Source organism: Chionomys nivalis, chromosome 3 (assembly GCF_950005125.1).
Source record: "Chionomys nivalis chromosome 3, mChiNiv1.1, whole genome shotgun sequence".
Taxonomy (NCBI): domain Eukaryota; kingdom Metazoa; phylum Chordata; class Mammalia; order Rodentia; family Cricetidae; genus Chionomys; species Chionomys nivalis.
Window position 1 is genome coordinate 119,890,722 of NC_080088.1, and position 27,009 is coordinate 119,917,730.

The window sequence follows — 27,009 nt, forward strand, 5'->3', positions numbered from 1 at the left end:
ACAGAGCTCTGCCTATCTGCCTCTCAACACCCCCAGGAGGCTTTATATTTGGGACTTCTTTCTTTGGGGTGGGAGGTGAGCCAGGACCTCCCTGTGTAGCTCTGGCTGGCTTGGAACTCACTGTGCAGAGCAGCCCCACCTTGAATTTGCAGGGATCCTCTGCTTCGGGTTCCTGAGCACTGGAACTGTGGTCGTGAACTCCGCCTGGCTCTTCGCTGTTGGTTTGAGAAAGGGTTTCACTATGGAGCCAGGCTAGGTTAGAATGGAATATTCTTTTGCTTCCGCCTCCTGATTGCTGGGATTACAGGCACACACCACACTTACAAGTCATAAAGCTTTTTCTCTTACTAGTTTACTGTTTGTGTGTGTATGCACCCACATGCACACAGGAATAAGAGAGCATAGCATGGGTGTCGAGGCCAATCTCTTCTCCCACCATGTGGGACTCAGGGATCAGTTAGGCTAACAGGCTTGAGAGGCAAACACCGTGACCCTCCAGGTCACCCAGCAGCTCCTGAGGCATCGTAGTGAAAACACTGGCACTATTTAAAGTTTAAACAGGTACACTTTTTCCCCTGCCACTCTATCTTCTTACAGTACCGGGGACTGGATTTGGGGCCTTGTGCATGCTGGGCAAGCATTCTTCCCAGCAACACTCCAGCTTCCTCTGTCCTATTCCACATCAGTTTGACCTAGAAGAGGGGTACAGTTCTAATGCACCTTGCACCTCCCCAGGGCACCACAAATTGGACACACACGGAGACTCAAGCTCTGCACCGTTTTCAAATAATTTATTAGGAATTTAAAACAAAATAAGACCTGGAAAAAGAAGTTACAGATGTGGAGAGACACCGAGGGTGGAACTTGCTGGCTTCAAAAACACCATGTAACATCTTAAAAAAAAAAAAATATTCAAACAAATCAGAAAATGGAATTCCAGGTCCCTGAACCCACGGTTAGGTCCAGTGGGGTGAGCAGGTCCAGGGATGGGGGAAAAAGAAAAAAGGAAGCTAAGTCTCCTGGGGCTCAGCTCAGATGTGTAGAAAATTGAAAAGAAAAACCAATAAAATGCAGCTTCTTTTTTATTAGGAAATATTTAACAAAAAAAACACACACAAAAAAAAAAAAACACCGAAAACAGCCGCGCATCTTGGTGACAAAGATTATTGCTTTGAGTTCTCAGGGCTAATAGGTTGAGTGAGTGCCTCACAAGGACAGTTAACTCTCCAAAGGGGGCTTTGAGGGTTCGGGGCTCAGACATGAGTGGGGAAGGACACAGAGGGGATGACGCAGGTAGGCCTCAGCCCCGCCACACCAGCCAGGTCTCACTTCACATCCTCTGAAAGGGGCTCCAGGGTAAGGGGCTACCAAGGGCGCTGGTTGTGGGACTATCCTGATGGGAAACTTCAGTGAGAATGTGGGGGTTCCCTGAGAAGCCCTTTGCTGTCCCTGGCATCTTCTTACTGAAGTGCCCCTCGTGTCCACCCACGGTGGGGAGCTCAGAGCAGAAACCATGAAGATCCCGCCTAAGCAGTGGCCAGGAGAGACCTTTGGAGAGCCAATTCCTTCCCAGCAGCGGCTCTGGGCAAGCCCTCCTCCTCCCTGGCCCCTCGCCCCTGAACCCAGGAGGCCTGAGAGCGTGGGCCTGCTATGGCCAGAGCTGAGGTCTGCAAGCTTACAGTAAGTCTGAGGAGGAGGGGACAGAGACAAGGGACGAGGGGAGGCCTTTGCCCTGTGGGGTCAGGCAATGCCCACACCCCAAGGGGTCTTAGAGAGGGGTGGGGCTAGGGTTTCACCTCACAGTATTTACATATGATACAGGACACAGGACGGGATGGTCCCAGGGGCTCGGCCTGGCCTACCCGCCGCCCTGCCCTCTACCCTCCTCTCCAGGGCTGGAGGGAGGTGGCCAGGAGCCCACACCCATAGACACTTTGTTCTCAGCTGGTGGGGGCGGGGGCACCTGGCCCCTTGCTCCCTGCGGCCTGGGGCTTCACATTCACAAACCTAGAAATAGTTTAAAAACAGTTTCTTTTAAAACAAAACAAAACAAAAAAGAAGTAAAGAGCAAAAAAGGGAAAAGCCAGAATAAAAAACAAGGGTCGGGGCTGCGGCCTGTAGCAGGCGCCCTCTGCCCTCACGCTAGCTATGCACAAATACAAAGCCTTCTGGGGTGTCCTAAAAGGCGCAGCAGAGAAGGATGGGGCAGACCAAAGAGGGGAAATCTGGGGGGGGGGGGCAACTGGCTAATTCAAAATAAATAAAAGCGAACAGGGAGAAAGGCAGGTTGGGGAGGGGCGAGGTCAGAAAAGGGACGGTTAGTAGGGGAGCCAGACTTGTGGGGACAGCAGGGCAGGGGCTGGGCCCAGGGGCTGGGGGACAGGCAGTAGCGGTCCGAGTTGCAGCGGAGGGGCTGGGCTGCTGCAGCTGAGGTGTCCCCATCCCCTTGCTGGCTCACTCTGGTCCTCAGTCAGCTGCAGGCTGGGGCGCTGAAAGATAACGGCATGATACAGGGCACTGCGCCCCCGCGGACTCTCTCCGGGGCCCACAGGATAGGCGCGCCCCCTTCCTAGTCCCTGCCCAGACTTATTCAGACTTGGCACTTCCCATTACATGGCAGGTTGGTACCGGGCACTTTCCCCAGATCTTGAGTGGCTAGGTCTTGTTATGATCCCTGGGAAGCTTACCTGGACCCCACTGAAAATAGCACCTTGTATACTATTTGGAAGTATCTCGTTTGTTTTATTCTTACATTTTAAAAGATTTATTTTACTATTATGTTTTTAACTATGTTTACTGCAGGGCGTGGTGGTACATGCCCTTCAGGCAGAGGTAAGCAAATTTGAGGTCAGCAAGTGCTAGGCCAGCCAAGACTCCACAGTACGACCGTCTCAAAAATTCAAACAGTAATCACTTGTGTGTGCGTGTGCACGAGTGCAGGAGCCTGTGGAGTAATCACTTGTGTGTGTGTGTGTGCACAAGTACAGGAGCCTGTGGAGTACTCACTTGTGTGTGCGTGTGTGTGCACAAGTACAGGAGCCTGTGGAGCAATCACTTGTGTGTGCGTGTGCAGGAGCCTGTGGCGCAATCACGTGTGTCTGTGTGTGTGTGCACAAGTACAGGAGCCTGTGGAGTAATCACGTGTGTGTGTGCGTGTGTGCACGAGTGCAGGAGCCTGTGGAGTAATCACTTGTGTGTGCGTGTGTGTGTGTGCACGGGTGCAGGAGCCTGTGGAGAGAAGAGGGCACTGACTCTGATCTCCTGGACCTGCAGGAGATGTGAACGCAGGCCCTCTGCGTGGGTAGTGTGCTCATAACCAGAGCCATCTCGACCGCACCAGTCATTTTTACACTTTTTAAAGATTTGGTTTTTTGTAACCTGGCCTCCAGCTTGTGATGCTCTTCCTCCATCAGTTTCTCTGTCTCTCCCTCCCTCTCTCCCTGTTTTTGAAGACAATATTTATCTGTGTAGCACTGGCTGTCCTGGAGCTCGTTCTGTAGACCATGTTGACCTCGAACTCACAGAGATCCACTTACCACGGCCTCCAGAGAGGCTGGCTTTGAACTTATAATCTACCGACCTCTGTCTCCCAGTGCTGGGCTAATTTTTATGTTATTTTCGTAGCTGCGTGTGTTGTACGGTGTATTTACTTGTTAAGTGTATGTGTATTCATAACATATGTGAGGACATTAAGTATACCCACGTGTATGTGCACGTAGCGGCCAGAGGTTGATGGCAACTGTCTTCTCCATCTGGTTAGAATGGCTGGCTAACAAACCTCAGGGACCTGCCTGTCGGTGCTGGGGGTCCCAGGCAGGGCCGCTGCTTTCCTCCTTTTATGTGATCTAAACTCAGAAGAACTTTACCCACTCAACTACCTCTCCAGCTCTTTCTGAGACAGTCTCACTCTGGAGCCCTTGCCGGTCTAGAACTCAAAGCCATCCTCCTGTCTCAGCTTCCCAAGTGCAGGGATTACAGACATATGCCACCATGCCTGACTTAGTTTACATCAGACTGTAGCGGGTTAAGTGGTTTCTCTTCTGTCTGTTGGCCACTGCTGGCATCCAGGTCTGCCTCCCCCAGTAGTAGGCTGTGCACACTGTTAAGTGGAAATGGGGCTGGCATTCACAACAGCATTGCAAAGGATCAGCTTCCCAGCGCCCCCACTCCTCTCCATCTCCTCACCTCCTGCCACCTCTCCCCTGCTTCAGTGGTACCCATTGGTGAAGGCTGTGGCAATCAAAGGACCCTGAAAAGACAAGAATTAGACTCCTAGGATCCTGAGGCAAGTTCAGATAAACTGAAGGCTCCTGTCATTCCTGTGGGAACCCTAAGGCGAGATAGATCCTTCTAGCTGGCACGTGTGCAAGGCAGGGCCTAGAACCTTCGTAGAGCCAGTTCCCTGGTTAAAACTAGGGCACTCCTGAGTGGACTCTAAGTACACAGAAAGGAGATGGTATCTCATTTGCACAACATCCTGGAGCCACTGGCAGTGCCACGGGACACCCTCTTGTCCTTCTTCCCTTTCTTCTGTCACCATCCCTCAATCTCACTTCGCACCAGAAGATGGACAAGACCTCTCCCTCCCCCGATTTCAGAGATCTCCCAGGATGGGGGGGGGGGGTGAGGTGGAGGCCATCAGGCCTGGCCACTCACCCCGAGACTGTGGCCGAAACCAGTGCTGGGGGCGGGGCTGGCGGCGCTGATGTAACTGCTGACCCCCGAGTCCTGGTTGGCCGCCCCGTAGAGCTCAGCCATGGGGCCGGGGCTTGTGGTCCCCAGGAAGCCCCCTGTACGACTGGGAGTAGAACCTGGAGGGGGAGCCATCGTCCAGGGGTGAGAGCCTGGCAACCCAGAAAGAAGACAGTGATAGCCCGGATGCCCACGGCCACCCCACCACACCCACCCCAACTCCTGCCATGCCTGCCCGGGGCCTGTAGATGCCCCTCCCTGGAGACGACTAAATCCCTCCTCCCCAGCCTCCACCATGTTCTGTCTGACCACTGGACAGCCTCCTCTCGCCGTGAGCCCCTTCAAGTCTTCCTCCATCTTGCAGCCCCGTGCACTGTCTAAGGATGGCCTACGTCCCTCTGTTGCTTGAAGCTCCATTTTCCCCACTCCCTGTTCCAGTAATTGACCCATGCAAACTGGCTGTTCCCTCAGCTAGAGCAATCCTTAACCCTTCTTGTACCGTCTCCCATAAGCCTTTCCTTGGCCTTCCCTAAAGCACCAGCTGGCAAGGCCTCTAGGGCCCGATGCCCCAAGAGCCGCAGCAGCCATCCCCAGGGCATGCTCCTCTGCACCCCGACATCCCGCAGTGAGCACGCTCTGGGGGACACTGCCAGTGTCACCCTCGGCTGGCTCACGTCCTCAGCTCAGTCAATACTTGGGTGACTGAATAAACGAACCCTTTGTCAATGGCTGGAGCGGGAGCCTCTTCCTTCTGGACTCCTCCAGCCCCTCCAGTGCTCCCTTCCCAGAAGGCCTCACCTGTCCCTCGGACTACCGCTGCTGCTGCTGCCGCTGCTGCCATGGGACCATAAGCAGTGAGAGGAATAGCTGGAAGACAAGGTGTGGGCGCTGAGCACAAGGAAGAGGGCATGAGAGGGGACCCTACCATCTGGAAGAGCTTCTCCCACCTGGCCCCAGCTTGGAGAAGGGGGTCATTGTGTCCCCCCAGGTCAAAGCACAGACAGCCACTGTGAACAGCCATTCTGTTGCCCTGACCTGATACATCCCAGGGGGCAGCCCAGCCTCGGTTTCCACAATGGACTCGAGTAGCCTGATCTGCTGTGGCGGACGCAGTAGCACTGTGTCCACAGGACCCTCGGTGGGACAGTGACCGTCTGGCTCAGAGTGACTAGGACATTGCGGTCCTTTTCCCAGCCAGTCACCAACTGGCCCAGGGCACAGAAGCCAGGCCCATTACTTCAAGGGAGGACTGGCTGAGGACTGTGAGTTGCAGAGCCCCCGACAGGGTCAGGCCGATAGGATCCCAGCTCTGTGATTGTGTCCAGCATCCTCCCACTCTCCTCAGGGCCTCCCTGACTACCAGGCTAAAAATGACCAGTGCCCCCTCCAAGTCCCCCAGCCCCCTCTTCTGTCTTCCTCTCTCCTCCCTTCTCATCTACGTCTGTTTCCCTCTGCAGCTCTGTACACAACAGGCACTTAATAAATGTCTGCACTAAAACAGTAAAAGAGACCTCTGCCCTTTTTTCCGTCTTCTTTTTGGTTTTTTGAGACATGGCCTTGTTATCCCAGACTCACTTCTGATTCTCCTGCTTCTATCTCCCAAGTACTGGGGTTACAGGCGTGTGCCATCATTACTGGTCTATACGGTACTGGGAACTGATGCTGGGTCTTTGTTCATACAAGGCAAGCAGTCTACCAGATAAACAGTCCCCAGTCCATCCCCTGAAAATCTTTAACAAAGTCATTGTGCAGGGGATTCAAACCCAACGACTGTGGTTCCTGAGTTCTGGATTCACCTTTCTGCAAAGGAGCACCTACTGGCTTCTTCTCACTGGGACTTTGTCCCTGCCCTTCCCCCTATCTTCCCACCGCATTCCGCACAGCTGTGTCTTTATCTTCCCATGGAACTTCGCTTACTTCATTAATCCATCCGTCTCTATGAACATGCCAGCTCTTGGAAAGGCAGGGGCCTTATCTACTCACTTGTGTGTGTCCCCAGTGCCTGGCCCAGGGTCAGCACAATAAATATGTACTGAACACATAAGAGAAATACCCAAATCTCTTTGTTCCAAGCCAAGAGGAAAGTTCAGAAATCACATTCCCAAGAGTTACAGAGGCCAGAACCCATGCCCTCCCCTGCCAAGACACCTTCAGCGTTGGCATTCCCTGACTCAGGCTTACAGAGTAGACACTGGGCACTGAGGTCTTGGTCCTAACCCTTCACAAAGCAAACTCTAAGTAGCTAACCTCACCGAGAGCTTATCACAGTGTAAAGAATTATTCTTGGCATAATAAATATTAGCTATCCTTGCTGGCCCGCACAATCAGTAAGAGCAGAACCTGGGCAGTCTTGGTCCTTCTTGCCCCCCCCCCCGGCCTGGTGGTACATGCTGCACACAGTAGGTCCTCACACAGAGGTCTTCTTACGTGAGGGGACAGGACGCCCTCGTGCCGGGGCACTCTGTTCGCGGCAGTCACTATCTCGTCCCCTCCCCCCCTTCCTTTGCTCCGAATCTTTCTTCTCCTATTCCCATTCTGACAGACCCTTGAGCACCCCTTGGAAGGAAGATCTGAAGCAGTGCCCCACATATAGTCAGGCTGGCGGCAGAGTCTGCAGGGAGGATGGGAGAGAAGCGGGCTAGACAGAGAAACCCTCACGGCACACCTCATGTGCGCTCTATCCCACTCAGCCTTGCCCCAGCCTCACAGCTCAGTTTCGCCCTTATGGCCAAAGACTCTGACCTCATTCCCCCAGAGGTAACCCATGGACATCCCTGGAGTCAGAAGGAATCATCAGACGCGTGTCGCTTGACCCTCAGATCTTGATGAACTGAGAAGCGTTACCATGACAGAATAAGGATTGAAAAAATCGTACGAGAGTAAAGCTGGGGGTTCTGGCTTCTCAGGAGAGATGAGACGTGAGAATTGGATCTGGAGCCCCTCAAAGGTGGGCTGGCACTGAGTACAGGCATGCCCAGTTCCCTGTACAAAGTCCCCAGAGCCCGCTGTGCTCCAAGTTTGTGACCCTAGCCTGTTCACCACTGGGTACCAGAGCCTCTATGGTGCCTGGCACATGGGAGGCGCTAGATAAATATTTGCCAAATGGATGATTGAGTGACTTTACCTCCATCTGCTTCACTTGGCCTCACGCCCCACCCTTGAGGGCCATGTGGCTGAACCAACTGGCCAGTGCCCAAGTACAGTGTGCCATGGGGCTGGCGGGCAGGAGGAAAGGGTCCCTTCAGCTTTACCCGGGAAGGTCCCTCTCCCTTTCTCTTTTTCCCCACGTGGCCTATGAGATGTACAAAATCCGAGCCACTGACCTGTAAGCTCGGGGAGGACTGGGGCGCTCGGGAGAGGGGTCCGCTCTACACGGAATTCTAAAATGAAACGTAAAACAGCTTAAGAAGAAGTAAGGGAGCCCCTCTGGCACGGCCAAGGGGGAAGGAATGCACCCAGAGGGACCATGGGCGAGGGGACAGACCATGCATGGGACTCGAGAACTGGAAATGGAAATGAGGGCGCAGTCTCAGTAGGCAGAGGCAGAGCGGTGACACAGAAGAGAGGAGGAAGGGAAGAGAACAAAGCCGGAGGTGCCGCTCAAACCTGGGCACAAGGCAGCGCCAGCACTAGGATTCGTGATCTTTGGTGCTGACAGCTGGACCCAGGTCTTTCCCCAGGCCTGACGAGCACTCTACTGTTTTTGTTTTAAGATTTATTTACGTTAGCCCAGCGGTGGTGGCGCGCACCTTTAATCACAGCACTCGGAAGGCAGGCAGATCTCTGTGAGTTCAAGGCCAGCCTGGTCGATAGAGCAAGTTCCAGAACAGCCAGGACTACACAGAGAAACCCTGCCTCAAAAAACAAAAGGGATTTCCTTTGTGTGTAGGAGGGTTTTGCCTACAGTGCGCAGGCATGCCACTTGGAGTGCCCTTGGAGCTCAGAGCAGGGTCTTAGGGCCCTGCAACTGCAAGTCACCACGTGGGGCTAGGAATCGAACCTGTGCCCTCTAGAACAGCGGTGCTCTTCAGTGGGTAAGCTCCTAGTGACACCACGTCCCAGCTGGGTCTTTGCAGCAGCTCTCAGCCCTCCCTGAGCAGTAGGCTTCCTTGTCTATAAAATGGGATTCCTGAGAGGGTCGGACATGTGTACTAAGGGCTCCGAGTTAAGCAGCCGAAGGGCAGAGGATATAAGTGCTTAGGGACCCCTCGGGTAAGTAAGACCCAGATGAACTGGGCCGCAGCTCAGTGGGAGAGCACTTGTCTAACACTCTTAAGGCCACGGGTTCACTTCCCAGTCTGGTGGGGGGCTTGGGCTGTGGTTCAGTTGGCTGGGTGCCTGACCTGTGGTCATAGCACTCAAGAATGGACATGGTTACATGGTGAATTTGAGGCAGCCTAGGCTACAGGAGGCTCTGTTTCAAAGATAAATGAACAACATTGAGGGATACGGCTCTCCTAGAGGACTGGCCTAGCATGTGTGAGGTCCCAAGCCCATTCCCAGCGCTCATAAATAAATAAGGGCCTGGGAATGATTCGAGGCTTAAAGGAAAACAATATTAAATAATAACAGGGCGACCCAGAATTTTGTTGAAACTTCAGTTTAAATAACAGGTCTAGTGTTCTCTTTATGCTGAACTACAAATGAGGACAGCCATTACTTCAGCTTTAAGGTTCAGCTTGTAGGCTCTCAGGCTGTGCGACCCAGTAAGGGCTCCAGACAGCACTTTAAGTCACTGGTGAAGGCCTGACTCACACTGGCCCTGCAGGAAGCCCCCACTACACCCAGTGCTGTCTTTGGTAGAAGTGGCAATCCTGGAGTCGGGTCAGGATTGGAGAAAGGCAGAAGACAGAGAGAATGGATGGCTGGGCGAGAACTGTACCATGCAGTGCACACGAGGTGCCCCAACTCTCAACTCCTGGAGGGGTTAAAGAAGGAGGGTAGAGGACTTCCTTCCTCAGACACGCCCTTCCTTCCAAGCCTCCAGCAGGTAATCCCCTAGCCATGCACCCCAGACACCACCACCCTGAGGGTTAACACTGCCTGGGAACTGGGGACATGCTAGTGGTAGGGGGTCACCCAGCAGGACTTACCTGGGAACTGGTAGGTGTAACCAGGGGCAAGGCCTGTGTAACTCCGGCTGGCGTAGGTCGTGGCTTGGAAACCTGGGTAACCTGAGGGGACAAGGGGGCAGCATGAGATGCCTTGCCCACAGCTGGGGCACAGCTGCTCATAGTCTTCCTTCACCTTGTCACAGATAGTCCTGTTTCCCAAAAGCCTTCGGTGCGCCGACTCTCGTGCTCAGCACGGTGTACATTTTATTATCTCATTAAACCTTGCGAGTACCGTAACAGGGTGAGATTGCAAGGAGCCTCCGTGTACAGGCATGGAAACCGAGGCACAGACAGGCGACACTGACCAAGAACACGCAACCCTGTTCCCCGACTCCTTCCCACTTCAGCCCCCACCTTCCCACCCTCGGCTTCGTCCCGCCTCTCCAGCCACACTGACTTTTAGAGTTTGCAGAGCTCAGCGCAGGGCCTTTGCAGCACCGTCATCCCTGCCGGTGCCATTTCCCATGAGCCTCCGAGCTAGTGTCAGCCGGGCCGCCCCACTCGCAGCTTTCTGCCCAGAGGCTGCAGTTTCTACTGGTCATCTCGTGTGTCTTAAGGGCCAACAGCCCACAACCCCAGAGAAAACACCTCTCTCAGTAATAATGGAGCACCGGAATTCAAACTCAGACCTGATTAGCTCCCAGGTTCTTCACCACCAACCCCACTTCTTTTATCGCTTTGGCTTTTAAGTTTCACGTGCGCGGTGTGAGCAGTGTACGGGTGTGTACTCACGCATGTTCTCAGGGCCTGATGCCGACTGTCCTTTCCCATTACTCTCTGCCTTATTTTTATCTTGATGCAGGGGCTCTCGCCGAGCCTAGAGCTAGCTGATTGCCTAGACCGGGTCACTGGCGAATCCCCAGCACAGAGGTGACAGACGTGGCTGTGACTAACTTTCATGGGGGTCCTAGGGATATGAACTTCACCACAACTGCACAGCAGACCCTCGATCCACTGAGCCAGTGTCCGGTCAAACTACTCATTTCAGCGTTTTTTTTTTGTTGGTTTGTTTTTTACATTTTAGTGTTGGAAATGAGGGTAAAGCAGCTTATGAACACTTAAGCCAAAAACAACAAACAGATAGCAAAGGCGTTTCTCACAGTGCAGGATGAGGGTGAGGAAACGGTGAAACGCCTCATTCCAGCCCAGATCCTGTCAGGGAGGGCCAAGGGCTGCTAGAACAATCCTGGGGATGGGGATACAGCCCACATAGCAGAATGCTTGCCGAGTAAAAACAACACAACCTGACAAAGTGCACACCTGCCAGTCACCTCGGGAGTTCAAGGTCATCCTTGGCTACTCCATGAGTCCTAGACTCTCCTGGACAACGTGGGTCCATCTCAAGAAATTTTTTTTTTTTTTTTGGTTTTTCGAGACAGGGTTTCTCTGTGGCTTTGGAGCCTGTCCTGGAACTAGCTCTTGTAGACCAGGCTGGTCTCGAACTCACAGAGATCCGCCTGCCTCTGCCTCCCGAGTGCTGGGATTAAAGGCGTGCGCCACCACCTCCCGGCAAGAAATTTTAAATAAAATAAAATAAAGCCTGGAGGTGGTGGTGCACACCTTTAATCCCACGGAGGCAGAGGCAGGAGGATCTCTGTGAATTCGAGGCCAGCCTGGTCTACAGAATGAGTCCCAGGACTGCCAGGGCTATATAGAGAACCCCTGTCTCAAATAAACAAAAATAAATAATAGAATAGAATAGAAGAGCCAGGTATGGTGGCACATTCCTTTAATTCCAGCCCTTGAGGCAGAGGAGATGGATCTCTGTGAATCCAGCCTGGTCCAGGACAGCCAGGGTTACAAAGTGAGACCCTGTCTAAAACAAACAATCTGGCAACAATTTGGTCATCTAACAGTAGTAGAAAATAGTACACTGGATGGAAATAGTTCACCAGTATAGAATTCTAACGCTGACAACCACACCATGAGGTGAGGTGGGAAGGGCAGGTCAGCGGGTAAGAGCACTCGGCCCTACCCCTGACAATCCGGGTCCACTGTGGGGAGAACTGACTTCCGAAAGTTGTCCTCCGACCCCACGGGTGCCCTGTTGCCTGTGTGCACCTGCTCTCATATACACACAATCATACATTAAATAAAAAGTTGGAGTCACAGGATGGCTCAGAGGGTAAAGCACATGCTAAGCAGGCCTGATGATCTGAGTTTAAGTTTCCAGAACCCCCTGAAGGAGGAAGGCGAGAACTGAATGAAAATATCCTCTGATCTCCACAGGTGTGCCATGCTGCACGCGCACTCACGCGCTCGAACACACACACTATAATAACAACACTTTTAAGAATTAAAGCGCTCTAAAGCCCTCAGAAACAGACGCAGGCGGATTTCTGCGAGTTTAAAGCCAGCCTGATCCACACAGTAAGTAGACACAGCCTGGTCTACAGAGCAAGTTTCAAAACAGCCAGAGTTGCCCTTCTTTTCATGATTTATTACTGTTACTATTAGTAGTAGTAGTAGTAGTATTTATTTTTGTTTGCTTAATTTTGAATTCTGAGACAGAGTCTCACTATGTAACTGTCTGTCCTGGAATTCACTATGTAGACCAAGCTGGCCTGAGGCTCAGATCTACCTACCTCTGCCTCCCAAGTGCTGAGATTAAAAGCATGCACCACCAAGCCCAGACCCTTAAAGATTTATTGTTATATTATGGCTATACACTGTGAATGTGTGAAGAGCCCGTAGGTCTCCACAGAGGCTACAAGAAGGGTCAGGTCTCCTGGAGCCAGACCCAGGAGCTGCTGGAGATGGGTGCTGGGAGCCAAACTCAAGTCCTCTGTAGGAGCAGTGTGCTCTTAACCACAGTCATCTTTCCAGTCCTTGTTGATGCTTCTGCGTCGGGGTCTCACTATGTAGACCAGGCTGGCCACTAACCCAGAGCTCCACCTGCTTCTGCTTCTTTAGGAAATGCTACTTACACACACACACACACACACACACAGCCTCAGCAGCCCAGGGTTATAGGCATTCACCACCCCTGGCTGCATGTTCTTCTTTTTAATATTTTAATTTTATGATTATTACTTGATGTGGTTGTGTGTATGCCTGCTACATGTGCGCCACCTACTTGCCAGGATGAAAAATGGCAGTATCCCCTGGAACTGGAGGTGCAGGGAGCTGTGGCTGCTCAGAATGAAACCCAGGAATTTCCAACAAGAACAGGAAATGCTCTTGACTGCTGAGCTAGCTCTCCAGCCCCTATTTACCGTTGTGTGTGTGTGTGTGTGTGTGTGCCCATGTGTGCCCGCCCCCAACACGTGCTTCCTAAGGGCTGAACACATATAACACTTAAGATCTAGGCGCCTTTCTTTCTTGAGATTCACCTTTTTTTTAATTTAAAGAAAAATGCAAATTTTATTCTTCTTTTATGTGAATGAGTATTTGGCTTGCATGTGTGTCCATGTACTACATATGTACAGTGCTGTGGAGGCCAGAAGAGGAAGTCGGATCCTCTGGAACTAGAATTACAAACAGTTGTGAGCTGCCATACGGGTGGTGGGAATTGAACCTGGGTCCTCCGGAAGAGCAGCAGTGCTCTTAACCACTGGGCCTTCTCCCTAATCCCTTGGGTACTTTTGTTTTCTTTTTTGGTTTTTTGCGACAGGGTTTCTCTGTGTAGCCCTGGCTATCCTAGAACTTGCTTTGTAGTCCAGACTAGCCTCACTCAGAGATCCGCCCACCTCTGCCTCCCAAGTACTGGGATTAAAGGTGTGCATCACCACCACTAGGCTTCCTGGATGCTTTTCAAAGTGCAACTGAGCCTGTCTGATTTTCAAGGCTCATGGCCACTTCCATCACCTAGTCCAGGGAGCCTCCCTGACGCCCATGACACTTTAGGAGCCTTCTTGAGCCTCCCGAGGCCTCCAGTCACTCTATGGAGACACTCCTCCCTCTCACTTGAAACACAGCCCTACGAGGGCAGACCCTGCCCCTCGAAACCCACTGTAACAACAGCTGAGTAAGAAGAGGCAGCCTCCTCATGCCTCTGGAATGCCGCTCCCTGTGTCTGGGACACTCTTCCCTTTCTCTTCTCGACCTCCCACAACTGGTACCCACCCACCGTGCAGACTCTGTAACTCTCGCACAGCTTCTGCTTCTCCAGAGTGTCGGTCCAATTCCCTATGAGCACACCCTCCTGGTACCCTATACTTCACCCTGAATTTGTCTGTCTCCCTACTTATTTGTTTTCCCTGACAGACCACAAATCTCAGGGAAGTCACTGCTGGAACTCCTGGCAGAGGGAATGGCACGCACAGGCAATCAGTACGGGATGAATACAGATATCCCAGTGGGTCGGAGTCTGGGTGAATGGGCAGAGGACCAAATAATACGGAGCGGCTGGACTATGCTGGAGCTACCACAAGAGGGCAGTGCTCCACACCAAACTGTCAGGCTATGAGAAGCAGTTTTGCCTTGACTCAGGAGGGCAGACCACAGAGGAGAAGCCACACCCACACAGCCCCCCAAGAGCCCCAGGAATGATTCTAGGCAAGAAGAAGCCACAAGTGCAGGCCCAGCACGTACCCAGCATGCCGATGCCCAGCATGAAGGCGTCCATTCCGTAGGGCATGACTCGAGACCTGCCCCGGGCTGAGCCTGTCGGGGACATCACCTCCTTTGGCTGAGCTTTCTTGCATTCCACCTGCAATGAAGCCCAATGGTCAGCGCTTCCTGTGGGCTGGCGAGCCTCTTTATCACTGTTTCATTATCACGGAGTGCTTACTGTGTCTAAAGGACTTTACATACACTAGTTCGTTCACTGAACGCTCACATCAGACATACAGGGAACATGTACTGTGATTCCTATTTGACTTACTTTTAGTTTTGTTTTGGTTTTTGGTTTTTTTGGTTTTTCGAGACAGGGTTTCTCTGTGGTTTTGGAGCCTGTCCTGGAACTAGCTCTTGTAGACCAGGCTGGCCTCGAACTCCCAGAGATCCGCCTGCCTCTGCCTCCCCAGTGCTGGGATTAAAGGCGTGCGCCACCACCGCCTGGCTCTGGTTTTTGGTTTTTTGAGACAATGTTTCTCTGTAGCTTTGGGGTCTATCCTGGAACTAGCTCTTGTAGACCAAGCTGGCCTTGAACTCACAGAGATCCGCCTGCCTCTGCCTCCCGAGTGCTGAGATTAAAAGCATGCACCACCACCACCCGGCAATTTACTTTTAGTTTTAATTAAATGTATTTATTTATTTGTTTTCTTATTTATTTGTTTTGAGGCAGTCTTATTGTGTAGCTCTGGCTAGCTTGCAACTTGCTATGTAGACCAGGCTGGCCTTGAACTTGTGACAGTTCTCTCGCCCTTCTCCAGGAGGTTGCAATTACAGACGCTGTCATCACATTGACTTCCTGTTTGCATCCTCAAGGGTACAGGAGAACAGGCTCTGCTGACTCCCGGGAGAGCCTCACCCCTGCCCACTTTCAGGGCCCCAGAGCTGGAGTCCCCATCTCCGACCCCCGACCCCCGACCTACATCCAGTCCCAGCTCACCATTTTGTTGTTGATTTCATGGAAGTGGATCTCGCAAACTTTCTCTACGATGTCCTCACTCTCGAACGTGACAAACCCGAACCCTAGAGGCGAGGGCAGGGTCAGAACAGGGCTCATGGTCAACACCCAGCCCCATGCCACACGTATACCACAGCTCATCTCTTGCGGGCAAGTGTCTGAGAGTTAATGAAAGGCTCTGCCCACAGCCTAAGAGCACCTCAACTACTGGCTGAGTCAAGGCTTCAAGGCCCAAATTACAGATGAACAAGCCAAGGCTCAGAGAGGTGAACTAACTTGTCCAAGGTCACACAGCCAAGTTAGAAAGGGTAGCACTGGGCCTGGAAGAACAGCTTAGTAGCTAAGGGCACTCGCTGCTCTTCCAGAGCAGCCGAGTTCAGTTCCCCCTACACTCCCATAGGGATGCTCACAACTGCCTGTAACTCCCGCAGGCCCTGAGGACACAGACACACACACACACACACACACGGCATACACTTACACAGACACACAACATACACATACATAAATAAAATGAGTATTTTTTTTAAAATGGTAGAACCACCATGAAAACACAATCATCCTGCCAGGTGGTGTTGGCACACACCTTCAATCCTAGTACTTGGGAGGCAGAGGTAGCAGATCTCACTGAGTTTGAGGCCAGCCTGGTCTACAAAGGGAGTTCCAGAACAGTCAGGACTACACAGAGAAACCCTGTCTCGAACAGACAGACAGACAGACAGACAGACAGACAGACAGACAGACAGAGAGGGGGAGGGAGGAAATACAGTCATCCTTTGGAATCAGAGGGCTAAGAATTCCAGCTGCCCGCCCTGAGCCCAAATCTATGCCGTGCTCAAGTCCTTTATACAGAACGGCACATTTGCTTAGAATCCATGTTTGCCCTTCAGTGAACTTCCAATCCTACTTCTACTGCCCAGCACAACATGGGTTCTCCATGAATTCCATTACTCTATGGTTCAAAGAATAGTGGCAAGAAAAACATCTGTGCTCAGTACAGACGTAACAGAGGTTGGGGTGTGTGTGTGTGTGTAAGTGTATGCCGTGTGTGTGTGTGTAAGTGTATGCCGCGTATGTAAGTGTGTGCCGTGTGTGTGTGTCTGTGTAAGTGTATGCCGTGTGTGTGTGTGTCTGTGTAAGTGTATGCCGTGTGTGTGTGTGTCTGTGTAAGTGTATGCTGTGTGTGTTCAGTGCTGAGGACAGGACCAGGCTTTTGCATCTGTTAGCACTGGGCTATAGTCTCAGCACTTTTAGGTATCATTTTGGGGAGGGGCGGAGTCTTTTTAAACTGAGGTTGCTTGAACCCCAAAATGCAAAACTCCATAGAAATACAGGGATGACCTTATACCTAACACCGTTTTATCTCCCTCAGTCGCACAAGCCCAAACCTTTCTACAGTGAACATGTAGGCGTCCGTGCAAACCCCTCTCTCGGGCACTGACATACCAGGCACACCATACCCTTCACCATACCCATTACACACTCAGAGCCCACACTACTCTGCCCAAAGAAGCTAAAAGCCCTGAAGCCACTGGGGAAACTGCCCTGCCACCTCTTCAGGGACTCCACCAAGGGCTGGGCTGAGATTTCTCAGAAGGCAAGACTCCTGGGAGATCACCAGGCAGGACACAGCAGAGAGGCCTAGATGTGACCAGGTTCAGGACCAAGGGGACTCAGGGATCTGGCCTTGGCTTAGGGTAGGGGCAGTGGTGGAGCAAACTGCCTGAGGCTGGAGTCAACCTGACCCAGGGGCACTATGGCCTTGGCTCTGGTTACCAGGAGCAGACACTGGCCAAAGCGGGGTACAGGGTACTGTCGGGGTGTCCTCAGCTCCTGGTGTGTGTCTGCAGTTGGCAAAGTTTCCGGTGCAGGAAAGAGGAGGACAAAAGCCTTCTGTGAGGCCAGGCCCTGGAGAGGACTTGGATCCGCAGGGATAGGGTGTCAGGAGGCAACATGAAAGGGCAGCTGTGACCTGCAGCCCCCTGGCTGACCACAGCCCCACCCCACCCCCAGCCCAGCCTGGGAAGGGGGAGGGGCCACACTCACCTCTGTGCCTGTTGGTGGTTTTGTCAAACATCAGCATGGCATCATCCACCTGAAACACAGCCTGCTGTGTTAGACCCACAGACACCAGGGGCTCCCCAAACCTACACCCCTCTTGTCTCCTCCAGGCTTTATCTACAGGGCACAGCATCCTAGACATCACAGCACAACAGAGTCAACTGTCAGATTCTCAACAGGTCAGCCTTGTATTTATTAGACTCCAAGTGTATGCCTGACACTCAGCTTCGATCATCCCGACATGGCCTGCGCTGGCTCATCCCCACTGGAGAGCTAAAGGAAATGGGTTGGGAGAGGCCAAGATGCCTACCCAAGGTCACACAGCAAGTCCTGCTCCACACCAGGGAGGAAAAGGCACAAAGTAGATACCAGAGAAAGAAATAAGGGGGAGCAAGATTATGAGGTGGGAAAACCAAAGCCTCTTCCCTTTTTGGAAAGGCCAGCAGCCAGACTCCTTCTGCGACCTCTGTTCTCTAATTGAGGTTTCCTTTAGCTAGAGGCTGTAATTAAAGCAAGTAGAGGTTCACTGCCTGAGCTGCAGGCCTTGCACTGGCTGGGGGAGGGGGAGAGGTGAGCGAGGAGGAGGGTCACCATCAGCTACCCTCTCCGGAACCCCAACAATAGCTGCTCACCTCTCCTCCCTCTGCCAGCACTGCACGCTTCCTTCTGGGCCTACCTCTGACTCCTAACAGCAGAGCAAAGTCCTGAGTCTAGGAGACACAGCCTACCCTCACCCCACTCCAGGCCCTTCATCTGTCTTAAAAGAAGCCTCTCATGCCTCGTTAAAGCAGGAAGTGCAGACCCAGAAGTGGGGTGGGCCTCCTTAGAGAACCCGGAAGCTCTTCTTAGGGGTCAACCTAGACCAAGCCTCTGGTTTTTCCCAGAGGGAAGCAAATCCCCCCTGAACAAGGAGACAGTGGGGATTCTGGAGCAGCTCGGCAGCGGCAGCGAAAGGTCGGCTTCCTGCGGCCGTCTCCACTCCCCAGTCGGTGACCACATTTGTAGGTCTAACCCCAGATTGGCAGTCAAGCCGACCTTGAGGCTCAGTACATCTCTCCCCCAGCTCAAGCACTGGAAAATGGAAACACATGAGGGTCTGATGGAAGCAGAAACTTTCAGTAGGGCAGGCATGAGCTGGCATCCCGGATGCTGCCTGCTGGCTGGGCATCCCTGGCTTCCTATGGCTTTGATCCCTCAGTCTGTAAAATGGGTATTAGTAGACACTATTTCTTAGAGGAGTTAGACGTACAAGTACAAAGAATACTCAACTTCCAGGAGCTGGGGTTTGGGGTGCACTTGGTAAGTAGCAGCTGTTATTATCTTTATTATGGAGGGATTTGCCCACAGTCCCAACACAGGGGGGTGACTCCAAGGTCCCACCGGGACAGCTGCATCAGTTATAATCGACATCACTATTCTACCGAGCATCTTGATTTGTGCTCAATTAATTATTTTTTTGAATGGATGAATGAATGAACAGAAAAAAAACCGCCACACCCTTCCTCCTTAATCCTGCAGCTTTGAGTTTCTTGCCTGACCCACAAACTGATTCAGGTCAAATCCAGTCCTTCCGGTCCCTCTTCCACCCAACCTTCCAAACTCAGTATCCTTGGTCTCTAATGCCCTTCAAACTGGGCTTAGCTGAACAGACCCCCACTGAGGCAGTGGGATTGAGGAGGCCGGGATAGGCACCCTGAGGAAAGTGGCTGGGGGTCCAGGGTACCCCCACACCGGTGGTGTCCCCCTCCTGGGGCTGGCTGAGGGGAGGGAGGCTACCAGCCCAGTGTCCTTAATAGGCTTTGGTCTCCATGGGAACCTGGGGGCAGGGGGGCTCCGGAGGGGGGAGGGGAGGCAACCGAGGCCTGCTGACCAGTGGGAGCCGCCAAGTTCGGCGGCGGCTAAGCCTGAGTGGCAGCCATGGCGGCTGACCATTGTTCCCCCCTCGGTGGCGGCCCCTCGATTCAGGCGAGGGGGGGTGGCCCCCCAGCCGCGGGGCCCTTGGCATTCCCGGCTGTCCCCTCGCTCCCTGGCAGCCTATTCTCCAGCTCCCCCTGGCCTCCCCGGGCCGGTTTCACATGCCAACGCCGATTTAGGCCCGAACAAAAGACGCGGCCGCTGACGGCTTCTCCTGGGGCCCGGTTGCCATGGCAACGCCGGCCCCGGGGGCAGGCGGCCTCCAATCACAGCTGCTGGATCAGATTAGTGCGGGCTCTAATGCTCGGTGCTCAGACACAAAGACACCCCGCCGGAGTCGAGCCGGGCCTGCAGCTTCCCAGGAGCGCCCTTCCCTCTGGGGCCCAAGCTCTGCCTGCCCTGCATCTTGGACCCAGGTCCCTAAGGAGGCGCCTGAGCCAAGGCCTCTGGCCCCAACACATCAGCATCCTCTGGCCTGCAGACCCCCCACCCAGCCACAGCTCACTGTCTATCTCCCAAGCCTGGTTCAGCTTGGCCTGCTGGGGAATTAATTCACAGGCCATGATGAGAACAAGGAACCCAACCTGGGTCCTATCTCACCTGAAACACCCAAGCAGGCAGCCTTCCTTCACCCCTGCGCTTCAGACAGACCACTCTGGCATTTCCCCAAGGAACCTTGAAGTTTCTAGGGATGTACCTTTATTGTCTTAGTGGTACCACGCCTCCTTTCCTCAGCCTACCTCTTCCAAAGCCCAGAAATGAAATCTCAACCACCCAAGAGCAGAGAGCTAGTATCTACCTGAGCCAGAGCAGACTTTAGGATGTTTTCTTCAGTTCCAATACCTAAGGGATCAGCAGTCATCCCCAGCTCCCCACCTGGGTAAGCAGGGTACCCAATGCAATAAGGATTCTTATTTATTGCCGTCTTATCGTCCTTCCCAGGAAGGGGTGGGGGACGGAAGGTGCAGCTGCCTGTGGCCTGGACAGGTGCAAGCTCCCAGGAGGCCAAGGTGGGTGGGTGGACTGGATTGAACTGGCTACAGGAGCACCTCCTCCCTTGGGAGAGTGAAGAGAAGCAGGAGAAAAATACAGAGGAAGGGTGAGGAAAGAGACTACCATGCGGCTCCTTCTCCCGGAGAGGACCAGAGTCTGCGGCCCACAGACGGGTAGGGAACCCAAACTATGACTTGGTCTCGCCTCACCTGCGGGAGGGCCAGGCCCTCCTTTGCCTGTTGCAGGACCTGGGATGACCTGACTGCCACCCCCAACTGGCCTGATCTACTCTCTGGTGCCTTCCCAGCTCCCACAAAGCACCCCCGTGAAGACCTACCTTTCCAAACTGCTCAAAATACTGCTTGACGTCCTCTACGGTGGTGCTCACCGACAGCCCCCCCACAAAGATCTTCTTCGTTCGAGTGACCATCTGTTCGGGGGGAAGGAAAGAGAAAGTGGGCACCTGAGTCCTGTGGCCTACTGCCACCAGCAGGGGCTGGGGGGATCCCCCTGCCAGGATACCAGCTGACAAGCTCACTGTGGCCCCAGCTTCTCCAAGGCCCCCTTCCAAGCTCCCCCTTGGAGTCCTGCCTCTAGGCCTGTCATAAGCAGCTGTATACCCCACACCCTGGCTGGCTTGAGTGTGCCTCCCTCCCTGGGGTCTGCATATGGAAAACGCCTTCCCTAAGGAGCTATACAAGGAAGAGGGGTTTGCCAAGAGTCCAGACCCACTGCCTAGCACCAATCATCCTGGGAGACACCAAAGCCACCACAGGGTGTCACCAAACTTAACATCGACATGTTCATCAACCTTCCTCTCAACCTAACCTCCAGCAGCCCCGTGGCCCCAGTCCTGTTTTAGGAAGAACACATGGTCCTAATTACCCCAGGAGCGCATGGCTAATCCGAGGCCCCATCCTAACACTAAGGCACCTTCTGTCACCAAACTGCTTAATGGAATTAACCCAGTTCTGACCGTGTGCTCCCTGGTGTGGCTTCCTTCGAATACCTGCTCCATAATTGCTTTCAGACCCTCTGCTGGACCCTTTCCAGAGATGCCCCTTTCTGTCTTCTCAAACTTGTTTCTTTCCCTCTGCCCCAGCAGGAGCTGGCAACCTTGATGGAATTCAAGGTCCAGAATCTCAGAGCACCTTAGTTGCCACAAAGGGGGAAATGAGACATCTGAGAGAAGGACCATCCAGTACTCGGACCATCTCAGCAAACTCAGGATGTCCAGATTCCCTGTACTGCACTTGGCCTTTCTTCCCATCCCCATAAGCCAACGGCTTAAAAACTAAGATCTGGTCAACGGCCATGACGTTGGAATCAAATCCAAGGTCCTTGCCACACATCACGGGTTTTGAGTGCTTTTGCTCAACTGCTCGGAATTCCCACCCCTCACTCTAGAAGAAAACCCTTGAGAGGCCCCGATGCTCAAGTTAAAACCAACAGGTGACGGACCTGGAGGGTCCTCCTCCCTTCCCTTCCAAAAGCACAACACACCTTAAACCAGAGACAGGAGGGTAACTCGAAGCCAGAGGCACACTCTTCTCTCATCCAAGGCTAGAAGCCCAGCCCGTGTTCACCCCTCCAAGACTCAGAATCCAGAGACTGATCTATGAGGCTAGAATCACACCCAGGGTCCAAACTGCATTGGCTTCAAATACAGGACAACAACATGACCTTCCTCTTTCCCAACACGTGTCAGCCTATTCGCTGCCCACCCCAGTACACGGGTGGAAAGATGCCCGTGTCTTCATTCTATACAACACAGGCATCCTATCTCCTCACCCCAGCACCTTCCAGAAACACTCCAAACAGAGGTTCCAGGCTCATGTGCCACAGCAGTGAATGCTGGGAAAACCAGCATCCAGAATTGCCCCGGATAAAGAGCTTTCCCAACACCGACCCCTCCCACATACACACATATCTGCACACCTACCTTAGGTTGTGCTCGCCGAGGAAAGGCCACCTTGGGATCAATCTGTAAGAGACATGTAAGGGGACATATAAGGGGGCATGTAAGGGGTCTTGGGTATCGCATACAGTCTTAGGTAGCCACACAGTCTTTAATTTCCAGGACACAGAAGAATAATCACAATAGCTTTGGGCAGGAAAACATGCTGAGTTCAAATCCCATGGGTGGCACTTTCTACCTATGACCTTGTATTTAACTTCGCAGAGCGTCAAAGTCAAGCTTACCTGCTAAATGGACAAACTAATACCTATCACAAAGGGTCACCCGCAGATTACTTCAGATAACGCACACCGAGCACGTGACACGGTGTCTAGCTCACAGAAAAAAAATAATAATTTGAGCCAAGCAAGTCCTACTTCACCAAGCATCAGACACACTGAAGCCTCCCCGAACCAACTCCACAACAGAGTCAGCATCATGACCTACTACTGCCTCCGTGATGTGTGTAATTCTGACTCTGCAAACAGCGGTTGTCCACCAGGAGAGGACAAGACAGGAGAGTCCAGACCATCCAGGAATGGAGTAAGTTCCTTTTCCTCACTACCTCCACCTCTGACAAGTCCTCCACAAGACTGGACACCAACAGCTCCTGACAGTGCAGAGGCCCCAGGTGAGGCGGGTCGCAGTCTTTAGTGGTGCAAAAGGGCACGGACTCGGACTTAGACACCTTGGGCTGCAGGCCAAACCTGTGATCTGGGAAGCATCACCTGCCTCAGTTCCCTCATCTGCGAAGTGGGGACATTCACACCCACTCCTGCTGAGGGCAGCTGCAGGGGGTGGGGGCCAAATGAGATAAAGGGTAAAAGCGGCCCTCTGTGAACCTCCCTTCGGTGCACAAACAAAGGTGCCATTACCAGAAGGCCACCTTTGCCCTTGGCTGTGAACAAGAGAGGGAACGAGAGCAGGATGCACCTGGGCACTACTCCTGGGTGCTCAAGCCATGCTGACAGACCGTAAGAAACAGAACACAACATTCTGTGACCAAGACAGGACCTATGAGGCTTGGTCATGCCAATTTCTTGTCGCTCACATGGACGGACATCATTTAGAAGTTACCAGCCAATCACAGGCAAGATCTATCTTTTCCCAAAGTTACTTCCATTCAAAACTCGGCCTCATTCTAGACAACTGGCCCCAAGCGTCCCTCTGCCTCCATGGCATGAACCAGTAAGCAGAATTCTGCCAGCTCCCCTACTGGAATCTACCCAGAGACAGGTCTCAGAACCTACACGAGGGCACTGGCCCCTCCTCTAGCAAAGGTTCTGGGATCTCTAGGGGAAATCAAAACCACACACTGCCCATCTGAAGTTCTGCTGTCATACCTCTGCGGACATTCTCAGCTTTTTATTTCTCCCAGACACAGCCTCCCCAGCCAACTACCTACATACCTCAGTGCACAGACTGTGACTGAAAGACAGTACCCAAGCCGTACTCCCCAGACCACATGCATGCACCAAATCCCCAACACACACATACAAACACCACCTCCACTCTGACTCACGGTTGACAACATAAATAAAACCCAACAAGTAAACAAAAGGTGAAAGTCAGCACCCAAAATAGACTGCTTCCCGCCCCCTTCCCCAGCCCAGAGATGCTAAACACAGACAAAGCCCTTGCGGTTGCCAGTCTCCATCTCCTAAGGATACCCATCTCACAATCCACCCCGCTTCCCTTATCCATCTTGCACTCCTCCAGCCCCCAGCCCCAACCCCATCACTCAGCTTCCTGAGAGCAGCAGAAGCCACCAGTGCATTCTGAGGACAGGGGATGGTAGGAGAACAGGCAACTTGATGGCAGATAATCACCAAAAACAATAGGCCACTGTCTCTCCTTTCCCAGCCTGGGTCACTCGGGCTGAGCCAAGAAGATCCTTTCAGAGTAGGCAAAGTCGAGGCCTGGCCTCATTTGCTCATTACTGCGGGCAGGAGTGGGAGCCACTGGGCAGAGATAAGATGAGCTGGGGACAGACGGTAATTTAACAAATTCTTGGGCACAACCAGCTATTGTTGCAGGTAAACAGGAGCCAGTAACTGGCCCAAGCAGGGAGGCCCAGGGCTGGGGAAGAGTGGGGGAGTGTGGAGAGAGGTCACACTGTCCCGGTCCCCTGGCAGACAGTCACCCCCCATCACCAAGTAAGCCTTCCTCTGATTTTCTCCTTTTCCTTGTGGAACCCCTGAGCTGGCCTCCGCCAGCGCCCCCTGCAGGGTCCAAGACACTGGGGAGCAGCGGGAAAGAAGCAAAATGTTCCAGGAGTTTGAATGCCAAACAAGCAGCTTCTCCTAAGATCTAGTCTTCAGAAGGGCTTTTCTTTTTTCCATGCAAGCTAACTCCGTGCTCATAAATCCCCTGTAAAGGCAAAGAAGGTGCATGTCTTCTACACAAAGCCAGGAGCTCATTGACCAAAGTCCGGGAAGGAGGGAAGGAGAAAGGGAGGGGGCTCTGTGATGCTTTACCATTGGTCTGGGATGGAAAAGGGGGTGTCACAGAGTCAAACTGTAGTTAGATTTCAGAGAAGCCACCGTGGGTCACTGCAGCCCTGACTCACTCAATCTGGGGTAGGAGAGGGACCTAGCTCGACCCCAAACCCTAAGGTATCAAGATTAGCACTCACAGGCAAAGGTAGTAGTTGCTACTTCCCTCGCCAATTTCTGACTGGGTGTGTGTGGCATCTTATCCCAGGCCTGGCCTGGGATTTTTTTTTTTCTTTCCTTCCTCTGCCCCCAACTCTGACAAAGTTTCAGAGTATGACAGCTCTCGTTCTCAGAAAGCTCCCTTTCTCCTCCAGAGCCCTATCCAACTGTTCCCTGGAGAGAGTCCTGATTCGCTCTCCTCCGGCAACCTCCCACTCCCAAAGGACCCCCGAAACCCCGAGGGCCACTCACTGTTTTGGAGTCCAGCTCGTGCCGCGACTGCGCCAGCACTTTATCCACCCCCGCCTGGTCCATGAAAGTGACGAAGCCGAAACCCCTGCGCCGCGTAGTGAGGGAGAAGCAGATGGTTACAAGGGCAGCGAGTGGCCGCGGTGGAAGGGGCGAGCCCAGCGGCAAGGGGAGGTTTCAGAGACTCACCTGGATCTTTTGGTCAGGGGGTCCCGCATCACCAGACACTCCTTCACCTCCCCGAACTGGCCGAAGTATTCGCGCAGCCCTTCTGTAACCACACACCCGCCTTCGGACCAGCCCAGGCCCGGAGCCCTTCCCCCTCCTCCCCCGTCCTTTGCCCCCGGTGACCCCAGCGTGGCCCTGCCGCCCCCGCGCCAAGCTGCGCGCTCTCTCTACTGCCGCCCCCCCACACCCCTGCACTCGCCGAGGGTTCCCGTGGAGCCTTCCTGGCGCCCACCGGGGCCTCGGGGAGGCAAGGGCCGGGCCGGGCTGGAGTGGGGGACCGCTCTGGTTGGGTTCCCGCCGCTCCGGGAGCCGCCTTACAAAAGTTTGAGCCGCAGGTGCGAGCGGAGTTGGAGCTGCCGCTGGCGGGTCCCGGGGGCCCAGCCCGCCCCCCCGATGCCCCCTGAACCCCCCCTCAACTGCTCCCCAACCCGAGCCGGGCCGTGCGCGCTCGCCAAGCGTGCTGCGCTCTCGGGGTCCCCGGGGCGGGGCGCGGAAGAGGGCACGAGGGCGCCCGGGGTCAGCAGGGCGCAGGGCCGGGCAGGGGCGTCCGGGGCTGGGGCGCCGCAAGGGGTGCAGGGTGGCGGTGCGGGGCCGGCGGGTGCTCCCCGGGCTGGCTCACCCTGCGTGGTCTGCCAACTGAGTCCTCCGATGAACATCTTGCTGCGGGAGGAGCAGAGACACAAAGGGCCCGCGTGAGCGCCGGGCGCCAGGGAGCAGGGGGCGCGGGCTCGGGCCCCGGGGAGGCCCCGGCCCGACCCGGATCGGCCATGTTGGCGGGGCCGGGGCGGACGTGGGCTGGGCAGGCCGGGCCGGGCCGGGCCGGACCGTACCAGGGGTCGTGCGGCGAGTCCGGGGAGGCGAGGCCGGGCTGGGGCGCGTCAGTCTCCATCGGGAGCCGCGGGCGGCGCGGGCAGCGGAGCGGCGGCGGCGGCGGCGCTCGGCGCGGGGCAGATGAGGAGCGCGGCGAAGGGGGCCGGACGGACAGGCCATGCTGCCCCCTCCCCCGACCCCGCTCGGGCGGGCGGGCGGGGACGGCCAAGGGGAGGGCCCGCCGGGGGCCGACCTGCCGGCTCCTCCCCCCGCCGCCCTGCGCGCATAAAGCCCGGCGCGCGCCCAGGCGCCCGCGGAGGCGGTGGCGCCGGGACCCCCCCTCCCGCCGGACTCCTGGGCGTTCTGGGGGCGAGCGAGGTCCCCCTGATTCCCGGTGCGGGCCCGGGCCTGGGGCGCGGCTGCACCCCCTCACCCACAGCGGCTCGGGGGCCCGGCCGCGGGAACGCCCTCCCGGGATGAAGCGCTTCCCGGTGCGTTCAAGGTAGCTCGACTCCGGATCGGGAACCCTCCCCAGTTCTGTCTCCCAGGTCCCCGCTATTCAGAATTTAGAAGACGCCCCTAATCTTCCTGGGTCGGGTCGGAGATAGCCCAGTGCCCCCCAGTCCCCACACCTTCCAACGGGTAAGAATCTCTCCTCCCAGTCCAAGAGAGAAGCCGCCCTTGGAGCCCCCAGTTTCTCCTGAACCTAATTTAGACTACCCTGACTATGCTCTCCAGTCCACTCCTAGTTTCCCACGTCCAATTTGGGGAGCCCTCGCAGTACCTCGCGTCCCGAGTGGGGAACCTCTACCAGCACACCAGTAC

At 54.3% G+C, this 27,009-nt stretch overlaps 1 protein-coding gene across 6 annotated transcripts; it reads right to left on the reverse strand.

Moving 5' to 3' along the window:
• Positions 1–776: 776 nt before the first annotated feature.
• Positions 777–26,371, reverse strand: Msi1 (musashi RNA binding protein 1). Of its 6 annotated transcripts, none has more exons than XM_057763885.1 (15): positions 26,205–26,371; positions 25,994–26,034; positions 25,336–25,417; positions 25,150–25,234; positions 22,229–22,270; positions 20,624–20,716; positions 17,365–17,413; positions 15,301–15,383; positions 14,340–14,457; positions 9,786–9,866; positions 8,016–8,072; positions 5,491–5,559; positions 4,657–4,811; positions 4,186–4,249; positions 777–2,489 (listed from the first exon to the last, which is right to left on the reverse strand). In XM_057763885.1, exons 1-14 carry the CDS (start codon positions 26,261–26,263, stop codon positions 4,208–4,210), a joined length of 1,056 nt encoding a protein of 351 aa, XP_057619868.1. In that variant the 5' UTR covers positions 26,264–26,371; the 3' UTR covers positions 777–2,489; positions 4,186–4,207. The 6 variants fall into 6 exon arrangements, with proteins under 6 accessions (XP_057619868.1, XP_057619867.1, XP_057619870.1 ...); XM_057763884.1 differs by having other exon boundaries at positions 4,657–4,844; XM_057763887.1 differs by lacking the exon at positions 8,016–8,072.
• Positions 26,372–27,009: the final 638 nt, after the last annotated feature.